Source organism: Heptranchias perlo, chromosome 17, assembly GCF_035084215.1.
Source record: "Heptranchias perlo isolate sHepPer1 chromosome 17, sHepPer1.hap1, whole genome shotgun sequence".
Taxonomy (NCBI): Eukaryota; Metazoa; Chordata; class Chondrichthyes; order Hexanchiformes; family Hexanchidae; genus Heptranchias; species Heptranchias perlo.
Window position 1 is genome coordinate 44,096,966 of NC_090341.1, and position 14,305 is coordinate 44,111,270.

General features: G+C 42.8%; 1 protein-coding gene across 1 annotated transcript in view; it reads left to right on the forward strand.

Moving 5' to 3' along the window:
* The window catches only part of LOC137334268 (protein bassoon-like), a 379,103-nt gene that overhangs the window by 322,909 nt on the left and 41,889 nt on the right, over positions 1–14,305 (forward strand). Inside the window, exon 6 of the mRNA XM_067998926.1 lies at positions 1,855–9,225. Within this exon, the coding sequence (XP_067855027.1) occupies positions 1,855–9,225 (7,371 nt within the window). The remainder of the gene's footprint in view (positions 1–1,854; positions 9,226–14,305) is intronic.

Here is a 14,305-nt window from a genome sequence, read left to right on the forward strand (position 1 = left end):
ATCCCCCTGTAGGTTTTTTATGTCCACCTCACTCTCCACTTTCCCTCCCATCTTTGTATCATCTGCAAACTTTGATATGTTACACTCGGTCCCCTCTTCCAAATCATTCATATAGACTGTAAAGAGTTGGGGACCCAGCACCGACCCCTGCGGAACACCACTGGCCACTGGTTGCCAGTCCGAGAATGAACCATTTATCCCAACTCTCTGCTTCCTGTTAGATAACCAATCCTCCACCCATGCCAAAATATCACCCCCAATCCAGTGATTCTTTATCTTGACCAATAATCTTTTATGTGGCACCTTGTCGAATGCCTTCTGGAAGTCTAAATACACTACGTCCACTGGTTCCCCTTTATCCACCCTGTACATTATGTCCTCAAAGAACTCAAGCAAATTTGTCAGACATGACTTCCCCTTCGTAAAGCCATGCTGACTTTGTCCTATTAAATTATGTTTATCCAAATGTTCCGCTACTGTCTCCTTAATAATAGATTCCAAAATTTTACCCACCACAGATGTTAGGCTAACTGGTCTATAATTTCCAGCCTTCTGCCTACTACCCTTTTTAAATAAGGGTGTAACATTAGCAGTTTTCCAATCTGCCGGGACCTTTGCCGAGTCCAGAGAATTTTGGAAAATTATTACCAAAGCATCCACAATCCCTACTGCCACTTCCCTCAAGACCCTCGGATGTAAGCCATCAGGTCCAGGGGATTTATCTGCCTTGAGTCCCATTATTTTACTGAGTACCAATTCCTTAGTGATTTTAATCGTATTTAGCTCCTCCCCCACTCGAGCCCCCTGTTTGTCCACTGTTGGGATATTCTTAGTGTCCTCTACCAAAAAGACTGAAACAAAATATTTGTTCAGCATTTTTGCCATTTCCATGTTTCCCACCATGAGACAGTTGCAAGGAGATTTGATAGAAGTATTCAAAATCATGAAGGGTCTTGACAGAGTAGATAGAAAGAAACTGTTCCCATTGGCGAAAGGGTCAAGAACCAGAGGACATAGATTTAAGGTGATTGGCAAAAGAACCAAAGGTGGTATGAGGAAAAACTATTTTACACAGCAAGTGTTTAAGATCTGGAATGCATTCCACGAAGGGGTGGTGGAGGCAGATTCAATCATGGCCTTCAAAAGGGAACTGGATAAGTACTTGAAAGGAAAAAATTTGCAGGGCTACGGGTATAGGACGGGGGAGTGGGACTAGCTGGATTGCTCTTGCCTAGAGCCGGCGCGGACTCGATGGGCCAAATGGCCTCCTTCCATGCTGTAACCTTTCTATGATTAAAATGTTGGGATTTTTATTGCCTAGAAACATGTACTGATCTGTTAGTGTTTCAGTAAGTGAACATCATTTGTGTGGCTTGCCTGAGACTCTGAAGTAATTCAGCATGCTTGCGCTATGATCAAGGCATTAACAAAGCGTTCTTTGAACCCCAAGCAAGACCTATATTCTAAACAAAATGCTTTGCTACTTAATTTGCTAATTATTTGATTAACTTGTAATTGAAAATCTAGATTTGATTTTTGACACCACTCTTAATGTTTAATAATGTTTTCTACAGCATTAATATTGTGTTTCCCATTGTTTATATAAATCTGTCATTTTTTCATGTGAACCAATAAGTTTATTTTATTATTTGTATGCGATTTTAATCACAACAATTTGCTAACAGATTTCCCTTGTAATCTGTCTTATAAAACAATAGGCACAGAAGCAATCTGGCACTGTAAAGCTTTGAAGACTTTGTCTGGTGGCACAGTAGAATGGGAGTTGTGAAAGTACATGTGTAATTATTAATTGTTTTAATCATTTGCTAACAATAAATTTCTTGTTATTTTCAGGAATTGAGTAAAAGCTACCCTCAGGAACTGTCACGCAGCCCACAAAGTTTAAGCGATACAGGCTACTCATCCGATGGCATATCTAGCTCACAGAGTGAGATCACAACTCTGCTGCACCAAGAGGGACAAAAGCTTAATGAGTCTGGCTTACTGCAACACAGTCCTCCAAGCCCTTCAGAGTTTACCAAGTTGGAGAGCACTGTACGGCCGTTGCTGGAATCCCAAAGTGTTCAAGATCAGGCTAAAAGAGGAAGGTCTGTTCAGGATTCAAGTGAAGAACAAAGTCAGCGGCATAGGCCACGATCGCTTTCAATTACACCTGAGTCTTACAGTTCAGATGAAGAGCTTGAAGATATACAAGAGGAGGATGAAGATTCTTTTGACTGGGAGAACCAAAGGGAGCGAAGAGAAAGTCTAGAGTCATTGGATGAATTTGGCAGGAAACTGCGGCATGACTACATTGAAGACAGTAGTGAAAGTGCAATATCACCTTCCCATGCTAAACATGCAAATATAGGAGCAGAGTTAACAGATGAAGAATTTATGCGAAGGCAAATCTTGGAAATGAGTGCAGAAGAGGATAACATATCTGTGGAAGATGAGGACTTGCACAGTCGTGCTAAACGCCTTAGTATGAAGAAGAGTCAGAAACATAACTTGGAGCCCAACAAACAAAGTCCTTCAAAACGACAGCTGGATCACAGTACAAGCAGCAACTATGAAGATACTACAATGGAAAATTATGGACAGGAAGAAAGCCAATCATGGCAAGAACAGAAGGAACATGATGGTACATACACAGAATCTATAAATCGTGTAGAAGAGGACTCGGTGGGAGAGCCAGCTGGGTTGCGACGTTTCAAGACTATTGACTTGAACACCACAAATACTTATACCAGCAGAGGTGTTGAAGTTTGTAGTGAAACAGATCTCAATATTGACAGAGAACCTGAACTTGAGATGGAAAGTTTGACAGGATCACCAGATGAAAAATCAAAGGGTGAATACTCATCTACATTACCAGCCTCAACACCTACTTTTTCATCAGGCACCTCGCCCACTTCTGTCTCTTCATTGGAAGAAGACAGCGACAGTAGTCCAAGTCGACGGCACAGACTTGAAGAAGTTAAGCAGCAGAGAAAGGCAAGACATCGTTCACATGGCCCCCTGTTGCCAACTATTGAGGACTCCTCTGAGGAAGAGGAGCTGCGAGAAGAAGAAGAGCTTCTTCGAGAACAGGAGAAGATGCGTGAAGTTGAACAGCACCGTATTCGAAGCACAGCAAGAAAAGCAAAAAGGGACAAGGAAGAGTTAAGGGCGCAGAGAAGACGTGAAAGATCCAAAACACCACCAAGCAATCTTTCTCCCATTGAGGATGCTTCTCCCACAGAGGAGTTGCGTCAAGCTGCAGAAATGGAAGAACTCCACCGATCATCCTGCTCTGAGTATTCACCAACTATGGATTCTGAAGCTGAAGGTTTTGAAATAACAACGTGCAGATTGTACAAGTCAGGCAGTGAGTACAACCTGCCATCATTCATGTCCTTGTATTCTCCAACTGAAAAATCAACTAATTCTTCAATAAATCAAAAACCATTGAAGAGTGCAGAAGAAGCATATGAGGAAATGATGAAGAAAGCTGAAATGCTAAAGACACAACAGCCGACACAGAACATGTCTTATAGCAGTGCTTATCAGCAAGATGATTACATGCAGAGCAATTACAAATACCAATCTTCAGATGACTACAATTACTCAAACAATGAGATAGCATTATCCCAGACAAGCTTACAAAGTGAGCTGCAGAAATCAGCAGCGTATGAGGACACTTTGAAGGCAGCTGCACAAACTCCCAAAATGTCCCATTCACCATCACTTGACCTCCGGCTGCAGCAACAAAACACCCAATTACAAAATCTTGAGCGGTCTTTTCAGGATAAGAAGCTTCTCGATGCTCAAAGTGCTTATACTGAACTGGCAAGACAAACTGATGCACTTCTTACACCTGGAACAAGCCCCACCCAGTTGTCTGCACCAATATCTTTTATTTCATCTAACACCAATAGAGGCATCCCTGACGTTAGGGTAACCCAGTATTTCACCAGAGATATGCAGGACCAAAGCCAGATTGTAACGCCTATTGGAACAAATGTTAACACTTCACATATTGCTACAGCCTCTTACACAACATACAACAAAAGGTCAGCTGTGACTGTGGCCACTGCAATAGTCGGTCAGTCCTCTACTTCTGCAGGATCCACTCCCATAGATCGAAGTATGGGATACATTCAAGCAAGACCATCCAATCCTGGAATATCAACACTATATAGCTCTCAAAATAATAATATCGTTGGGAGTAAGAAATTCAGTGAATCATATGGGTCACCAAACCTTGATGGGGCATCAACACAAACAGCTGGGAGCTTTTTCAAAAGTTCCAGCCCTGAGGGACCTCTTTCCCCATCCTCTTCACAGAGAGCAGTTTCCAGAACTAACATGTCACCAAGTCCTATGTCTGGTAGTAAATCCACTACAGAATTTTCAACACAGACTTCTAATACCAGAGTTATCTCGCCTTCCAATGTGATCATGGCCTCATCGCCCTCCACAGTGATGGCTCAAGGTACTCAGACTTCAATGAGATCACCCCGCCTCACCAGGCAAATATCCTCTCCTGACTCCACATTTATGGTCATTACTCTGGCATCAAATGTTTCATCCTCGGCCCAGCCTTTGACTGTGAATTCATCTACATCACCAACTCGGTTGAATCGACAACAAACCCTGCATGGTTGGACTCAGCCAGTGACTGCATCATCACAACAGCAGATGCAGCTGCAGTCCATGTACACCAAGACTTCATCACAGACTGATAGAGTAACTATGATTCAACCAACACAGAGAGGACAGATTGCTTCAACAGTTGTCACAACTTCTACTGTGCTTGATCACGGCGTAGTTCCTTTGGAAAATATCTCTTTAAACAAAGCATCCTTGGTATATCAGAATTCAAATGTAAACTCAGTGGAAACTTCAAGGACGTGTAGCTCTGTAGTAGATCTTCGAACAGTCACTAAAACGCCTCCTGTCATCATAACAGATCATGGAATGGATTTGACATCTTTAGCAACGGAAAGTAGAAAATATTCACTTGAATCAGACCAGATTCCTTGTCGTCAGTCCACTACTGTGCAACCATTAATCATGAATCTTAATGTGCAGGAACATCCCCACATAAACACAAATTCTACTACAACTATGGGCATAACGATAACATCATCTATGCTAATTTCCCAGGCCAAAGTACCAAAGATATATGGAGATCCTTTCCAGAATCGTATGGATCTTGGTCATGGCACAGCAACAGCAATCTGTCTCACGCAAACTAAACAGCTTGAATCAATAGTCCAACCCCCTAATGTAACAGTCAGTGGAAACAATATTAATATGACAACAGTCATGACAAAATCAGATTTAACTAGTCAAATGCAACCACCTTTTGCTAGGTTTAACTTAGCTAACCAAATGACTCCAGTGCGTAAAGTAGACATTTTAGTGAATCAGAGCAACGTCAATAATGCCATTAGTGTTAGTGCCATTCCCAGGTCAGTACCTCAAGATAATGGCTTTATCATCTCACAGGTACATAAAGAAGCATCACTTGAATTAAAGCCATCTGCTCCTCCGCCAAACATGCCTGGAGTGAAAGCACACATTATGATGGTTCAACTAGACAACACAGCGGCCGGCACAGTCACAAAGCTAATAAAACAAGATCCTCCTTCAAATGCTTTGGATTTGACGGGAGCAAAACCAGAAAGGGCTGTTTGTTGTGACGTTGTGTATAAATTTCCTTTTGCTGGTAGCTGCACAGGGTCATTTAATCCAGGCTCCCAAGTCCCAGATCAAGCAATGACTGAACCACAGCAGAGCGACAGGAATAATGCTCAGCAGTACTATGACAACAGAACTCAGGAACCTGTTGACAGTTACCAGTATAAAGAGCCTATGGCTACTTACAAGGATGGTCCTAATTTGTATGAAGAGCACAAAACACTCCCTCAGGTATTTTCTGGGCGACTGCATTCATCCATATCGGACTCCAATCTGCTGGAAGCTAGTATTAATTACAATCTAATGAAGAACGAACCTCTTTATCACCCACCTGGAGGAGATGCAGCTGTAGATCTGAGTACAATGAAACATTCTTACAGTTTGTCTTTCAACCAGGGGAGGGATTGGGGGCTTGGAATGCAATATGGCTCCTTCACCGATCTCAGACAACAGTCAGATATCCTCAGCCAACCCACACCAATAAGAAGGTATAGTTCAATGTCTAATATTCACTCTGATTATGCATTCTCTATGCGAGAGGATCTGTCCAATTTTCAGGAGGCCAGTTTGGCCCACTATAGTGCGACCACTGCTCGAGAAATCAGCAGGATGTGTGCAGCTCTGAATTCCATGGATCATTACGGGAACCGATACACAAATACTTCAGATCCCCTGCAGTATGGGCCAGCTGGGCCAAATGCACACTGTAGTGGACTTGCAAGAAACAGTGTAATGTCAAACCAACAAGGAATGACTCCAATAAAACAAGATATGATGTACAATCCAACCTTACCTGACTCTCGACATCGTATTGCAGCACATGGCTTTGGCAATATGCCAAATGCTGTACGCATGAGAGCTATAAGGCACATGTATCCTCCAACTGCTCCTGTGAGAGCACCTGATGGCATGATTTACTCTACAATCAACACACCAATTGCTTCCACTCTCCCTATTACAACACAGCCAGCTTCTATCTTGCGACCAATGTTGAGAGGTGTCTACAGACCCTATTTGCCTGGTAATGTCACAGCTGTGCCATTGGCCAGGTTGACCAGACTTCCCCTAGTTGCACCAAGGATGCCTGCTGCAGCAGCTGGGCTGTACCGTTATCTGCCACCAAACAGATTTACAGCTGTTCCTACAACTTCTGGAGGGGAAACACCTATATATCTAGGAAAGCCTGGTACAGCACCCATAAGTAATGTTAGAACTGTAGGTATGAATGCAAATCAGACCGTACAGAGGCTGGAGCAAAGTGGTATTACTCAACAAAGTGCTTCAGTTCCTGTGGCCCAGAAATTCATCCCTGAGGTTAATCAGCCTAAGCAACAGCCAGACATTGGAATCGTGCACCAACAGCAGCAACTACAGCAACAACTCCAGCAACACCAGCAATTACAGCAACAATTCCAGCAACAATTACAGCTTCAGCAGCAACTACAACAGCAGCAGCAGCAGCAACTACATCAGCAACAGCAGCAGCAGCAAGTACAGCAGCAGCAGCAACTACATCAGCAACAGCAGCAGCAGCAAGTACAGCAGCAGCAGCAACTACATCAGCAACAGCAGCAGCAGCAAGTACAGCAGCAGCAGCAACTACATCAGCAACAGCAGCAGCAGCAAGTACAGCAGCAACAGCAACTACAGCAGCAGCAGCAACTACATCAGCAACAGCAGCAACAGCAACTACAGCAGCAAGTGCAACAGCAACTACAGCAGCAGCAAGTGCAACAGGAACAGCAAGTGCAACAGCAACTGCAGCAGCAGCAGCAGCAACTAGAACAGCAACAGCAACTTGAACAGCAAAAAGAACAGCAGCTACAAAAGCAACAACAGCAGCAGCAACTGCAGCAACAACAGCAGCAGGAAGCTCAACAGAGTGATGCTGCAAGGATTGGTGCCAGTAGAAACAACCTGGATAGCAAGCAGGAAGAAAAAGAGGAAGAGCATCAGCGAAAGCAACAGCAAGATCACATTCTGCTTATTGAGCGGGAACGTGTGGAGCTGGAAAAGTTGAGGCACCAGCGTCTACAGGAAGAATTGGAGCGCCAGCGCATAGAGCTACAGCGTCATCGGGAGAGTGAGCAAATCATAGTGCAGCGTGAGCTTCAGGAGCTACAGACCATCAAGCAGCAAGTTTTACACCAGCAGCAGGAGGAAAGGCAGGCCCAGCTTGTGTTACAACGGGAGCAGTTGGCACAGCAGAGGCTGCAACTGGAACAGATTCAACAACTGCAACAGCAACTGCAGCAGCAGCTGAAAGAGCAGAAAGTCAGAAATACTGTAAGTTTTCCTGCAGTTTGTGATCCTTCAGGTAGGATCAACCCACACACTATGTCAGAGATGGCTATTGAGATGCAAAAAACTATAGCTCAAAATGGACAGTACTGGCCTGTGAACCAGCCGTATATAGAAAGTGCCCCTGTTGCCACGACTGGCCAAGAAGCGTATTTATCTCCACATCACAGAGGATTTGTAGAACCACCACATCGATCTACTTCTGAACTGTCTCTTCGAACTGATGAGCACTGGGAAAATAGGGGCATCAAGAAGCGAAACTCAATGCCTCGACTGAGGGATGCTTATGAGGGAGATGATACATCATTGCGTGATCAGTATGTGGTTAAGAAAATAGCAGACTGTAGTGTACAGACTGACGATGAGGACGGTGAAGAATGCTACTATATGTCTCGTCGAAGAAGAACTAAGCGGAGTGTGGATTGCAGTGTACAAACAGATGATGAAGACAATGGAGAACTGGAGCAGCCAACACGTAGACGCCGTTCCAGATTCTCGAAGCATTCAGATTCAAGTACAGAACACAAACGGGAAGCGCCAAAGGGCACCTCCAGTATTGCCATACAAACTGTCAGTGATTGCTCTGTACAAACAGATCCAAGTGAGCTAGGGCCAGTATCACCTGCCATCCATATCACTCCTGATCCACGAGTGGAAATTATAAGATACATATCTGGTCCTGAGAAGACCCACAAAGGAGAGAGTCTTGCTTGCCAGACAGAACCAGAAGCACAGTCACAGGGCATTGTTGTCCCTCAGTTTGCAATTCCAACCACCGTTAATCCTTACTCCACTAACATACAGATTGTAACATCTGGCCCACTGGATCAAACCAATACCAGACAGCAGGGAATTATGATCGTCCCAAAGTTTGAGAAAAAGAAACCAGATCCTTTGGAAATAGGATATCAATGTCACCTTCCACCTGAGCCTTTGCCTCAAATGATCCGCCAGCCTCCTAAGTCTCCACAGGTTCTGTACTCTCCTGTCTCACCACTCTCCCCACACCGGCTTTTAGAGTCATCTTTCACTTCATGTGAGAGGTTAAACAAAGCCCACGTTACTCCACAAAAACACTTCACCACTGAGTCACCTAAACGGCAACAAGGTCTGCCCCGGCCAATCAAAGTGATGCAACGCTCCATGTCTGACCCTAAACCTGTCAGCCCGACCTCAGAGGATTCTGGAAAACCTAGATTTTTTATTCATCATCAACAGGGTCTGCATGGCAGTCAGGTATGAAAGAGCAAGAATTGAGGTAGTACAAGAAAATCTGGGGTTTGGAGGTACAGAAATCCAACCTTACTAAACATATTTAACCAACAGAAAAATGTGCATATGGTAGCTGACCTGGTGTCTTTCTGACCAGGGTATTGGGTATACCTGGAATACCCAAACCTTTTGGCTTTGTAGGCCACTAAGGAACATATCGGGGGCCACATAAGAGCCTGGAATATACAGTTAGTGATGTTTTCATAAGCACTCTTTGCACACTTGTATCAAATTCCTTTCAGTTATTTTAATGGAAGCGTTGATCTGCAGTAAATGAGCTAATGTCTCTGTTAAAAAAGCAGAGAGGAATTTGATACAAACAAACCGAGTTTCTACGATAATGTCACCCGCAGTAACTTCCAGACTATAATGTTTAAATAAATTTTCCCATTAATGTGGATATGTCTTAAGCTGCTGATACTAACAGATCTTGTATTCAGATTTGGCACAGCATTGAGACCTGCCTTTTCTAAACCACTAGGCCCGTGAAATTGAAAAACAGGAGAAACCAAAGAGTAAGAAATATAAGGGAAAATAGAAACTGGGTTGCCAGGGCTTAGTGGGCCAGATAGTCGTGGCTTCCAGGCCACAATTTGCGCATGCCAGGAATGCGCCATTGTTGAATATGGCTTGCTAAGTTCAACAGATCCCTGAAGGTAGCAGGACAAGTAGATAAGGTGGTTAAGAAGGCATATGGAATACTTTCCTTTATTAGCTGAGGCATAGACTATAAGAGCAGGGAGGTTATGCTGGAGAACTGTATGAAACACTGGTTAGGCCACAGCTTGAGTACTGTGTACAGTTCTGGTCACCACATTACAGGAAGGATGTAATTGCACTAGAGAGGGTACAGAGGAGATTTACGAGGATGTTGCCAGGCCTGGAGAATTTTAGCTATGAGGAAAGATTGGATAGGCTGGGGTTGTTCTCTTTAGAACAGAGGAGGCTGAGGGGTGATTTAATTGAAGTGTACAAAATTATGAGGGACCTAGATAAAGTGGATAGGAATCACCAGAGAGGTCAATAACCAGGGGGTATAGATTCAAAGTAATTGGTAGAAGGATTAGAGGGGAGCTGGGGAGAAATTTTTTCACTCAGAGGGTGGTGGGGGGTAGAGGCAGAAACCTTCAACTCATTTAAAAAGTACCTGGATGTGCACCTGAAGTGCCGTGACCTACAGGGCTACGGACCAGGTGCTGGAAAGTGGGATTAGGCTGGGTGGCTCATTTTCAGCTGACGCGGACATGGTGGGCCGAAAGCCGCCTCCTGTGCCGTAAATTTTCTATGATTCTATGAACTGGTTTTAAGATCTAAGTAGTGGTTTGACCCCTGCTCTCAATGAATGACCAGAACTCAAGATTCAATTGTAGATCTGGACTTATCAAAAACCTGATTTGTCTGTTGAGTTCATAGTATGAGTTGAAAATGCAACAGTTCTAACGGGAGTTAATGTCCAACTATTTATTTTTCTTTGTTTCCTGGTGATAAAAGAGTTTGGTTTTTGTTGTCTTTGTCTGTCTTTTAAACTGCAGCGCCAGTTTGAATTGAGAGATGGGTATTCCACTATGCTATTCTGCAGAGTAGTAGGGTATGGGATTGTCTCTATGCCTGTCCTTACAACAAGTTCTTGATATTAACTGTGCCACAGAGGAAGATACTGAGCAAAGGCGAGGTATTTCTCTGTTCTGAAGCAAACAAAATAACTGGTAAGTCTATCTTGACTATTTTAATTAATTTCCCCATGGCCAATATTGGTCTTTCTGCTATCTTGGTTGAGGAGTGACATACGTTCCCCAATTCACACTGAACATGTGCATTGAATTTATGTTGTGGAGATGCCGGTGATGGACTGGGGTGGACAAATGTAAGGAATCTTACAACACCAGGTTATAGTCCAACAAATTTATTTTAAAATCACAAGCTTTCGGAGATTATCCCCTTCGTCAGATGAATTTATGTGGTAGAGCTAACAGCTATTTTCTTGCTAAAATTATCACATTTCAAAGTGTCAGTGATCTATAGTAAATTGCAAGCCGATATATCGCAATGTTGATGAATGCCATCCATCTGCTACCAGTATTGTGTTTTAAGCTATTCTAACATTGTCTGATTTTCCATTTTAATGTTGAAAATGTGATTCAAGTCTCTTATAATAGTACTGACCACTTTTGACCCAGTACATCACAATGAACAAAGAAATTCCAATCATTAATCCATTTTGAATTCTGCTGGCTGTAAGAAAACTATATTCTTCAAATGCATGGCAAAATGTTCTTTATACATAAATGCTGCTTGCTTTCTTTGTTTAAGAAGAAAGCCTCCACTCTTTGAAACCCTACGTGGTTTGCTATATGCAGTGTTCTTCATGATCTGTTTCAGTGTGACACACAACCATTCCCTGGATAATTATGGTCACTTATTAGGCATTTCAGTTAAGATTCAAGCCAAGGCTGTGTTACTGCACACCCTCCTGGAGTTATTAGCCCCTTCAAAATCAGGAATTTCATAGAATGGACATCAGGGAAAGGAACTTAAGTGAGGCACTGAAATCAAGGTAAGGGACATGAACCAAAAGGATAGTAAGTAAAGAGAAATAGAGGAGAAAAAGCAAAACCCAGAAATATAGACGAAGATAAGAGGGGGAAAAGAAAATGAAGATTTGATGAAGAAAATGCATTGAAATACATATAGCATACGTTGAATGTGTTAGTAACACCAGATGCTGATTGCACCTTTCCTGGTAATTAATATCAGATTATCACTTGATAAATTTGCATTGATTACATCACAATTGTGACTGTCTCAGTTTAAATGCTATCACACATCATCTGTCTGAAGTGTTCTCAATGTCAGTTCTGATGGATAAAAAAATGCAATAAAACTCCACAGTATATCTCTTATTTATAATATAAGAGTGTTTTTAAAACAGTAATCTCATATTAGGTACAATTTGTAAATGGCTTATGTTTTATTCTGCAAGTTATAATATCACCTAAACCCAGTCTTTGAAATTACTGCCTTTCAAACACTACTGGGCATTCATTGTTCTTTCCATGTACTTCTAAATTAATGAAATGGGCTACTTCATAAATCTACTGTGCAGCAGCCAGTCCCACAGCAAGAGATCAATTTAATTGTGTTGAGCCACAAAGCATCAATATGTCCTATGACCCATTCATTGATGTTGGTATGCACTTGCTCGCCAAGATCTGCAAACTAATCTCTCATAGCTGATTGCATCCTTTCACCAAGATCTGTGAGACCTGACTGCAGAGCGGTATAGAGTCAACTCCAAGTTAGATAAAGCCACAGGCCGCGTGCTTTGAATAGATGCCCATATTTACCTAAATCACTCCTTCACCTACGATTCAATGGGAGCCACCATATCGAGGGTAGTTTCCTCTGTTACATAGAGCAGTGCAGCCATCCAATTGTCCAGTACATCACATATGGCAGAGAGGGAGTCTTCAATCCTCCTCAACCTCTCATCCATCACCTTGTGCATCTTGCAGTGTTACTTCAGTACTTGCCCTTTGAGTGACTCCTCTGCCAACCTGTTTGTTCCTTGGGAACTGAGCCATCTGATGCAGCTGACCATGCATTGGCCAATTCATGTGACATACTATCTCTTGAATACCTGGTGGATTGTCATTTGGTGATTACTTCCTATGTGTCAGATAGGAGCTAACTTGTGGTGACTGCATTAGATATTAATGTAAATGTCTCAGTTTTCATGCTATTGGTTGCAGCTAGGTGTTTTCTGTTACTGAGGATGGCATGGCTGTGTATCCTGTAGAGTGTTGCTGAATTCCAGATGGTCCTAGTTCATCAGAATAAGAAGTGTGAAGCTCATTAGCAGATTCTACCATCCACTCATCTTCCAAAGAGAACAGCTTAACCATCTTGGTTTCTGTCAGATTAATCGTCTCTGATGCTGGGCTGCGCCATTAGGGCACCTTGAGACTGAGCTTGCTTGTGGTTGTTCTCTTCCCACCTTATAAATATTTTCACACGTGACTCACAATCCTTTTGGTTGCTGAGGTCGCGTTCAACCACAAGGTAGTCTCCAGCCGGGCTTTTCTCCTTGTGAGGCTGGGAAGCTGAATATGCATTTCAAATAGGACAACCCTCCTCCATTACCTTGTCTATTCCCTCATCTACTGTGGATATTGTTTTTTGTTTCCTTCCTTGTGTCAGAATAACGAATATTCCAATGCAATTGCCCCACATGCTTCTTCTCAGCAGTATCGCATGGATCTATCAACATGGACCCAGACATCTGATCAGGACAAGACTCAAACAGTCCCTGCCAGGCTTGACCCTGAGGAATCCACCCCATAAAGTCTCATGATTTCAGGTCAAACAAGGCCAGAGTAATATCTTGTTGATGACCATCTACCGTTTCCCCCCACCACCACCGCCCCCCCCCGGCTCGACTGATATATCAGTACTCGTCCATGGTTTTCTTTATTTCTTTCCTTTTCTGCTTTGCTCTTAATCTCCCATCTTTTAGTTTGTTCTGTCTTTTTACGTTTTGTGTTCATACCAAAATGTAACTTTGTGACAGAATGCCTGCCTCAATGTAAGACAGAGAGTAAAAGAATAATGAGCTGTCAACTGAATTTACCGAACAGCTAAGAAATCAAATCAGTTATATGTACAATTCGTAGCTCTTAGAAATATGACCTGCTACAGTAACCATCCAGAATCTCTCACACACATGGGTCTTTGTGCTGAATGTTACTGACATGCATAATATTGGACAACCTCCTTACAGCTTCAAACTAGTTGAACTATACCATAAAGCTAAGAAGAAATTTGAGGGCCATTCCCAAAGCAAGTGATTGAAGGTCTCCCTTCCAGTAAATGGTGATATTCCAGATACCTATTCACAATAATTTACTTGGGTGAAATATCTCTTGTTAAGAATTCTTGTCAGAGTTTCTGCAACGGTTCAGCTGGTTAAAGCAGTGAGTAGCTGACTACAAAGTCCCAGGTTTGATCCCACATCTGTATTGAATTAACTGATAGCAGTGTGGACCCT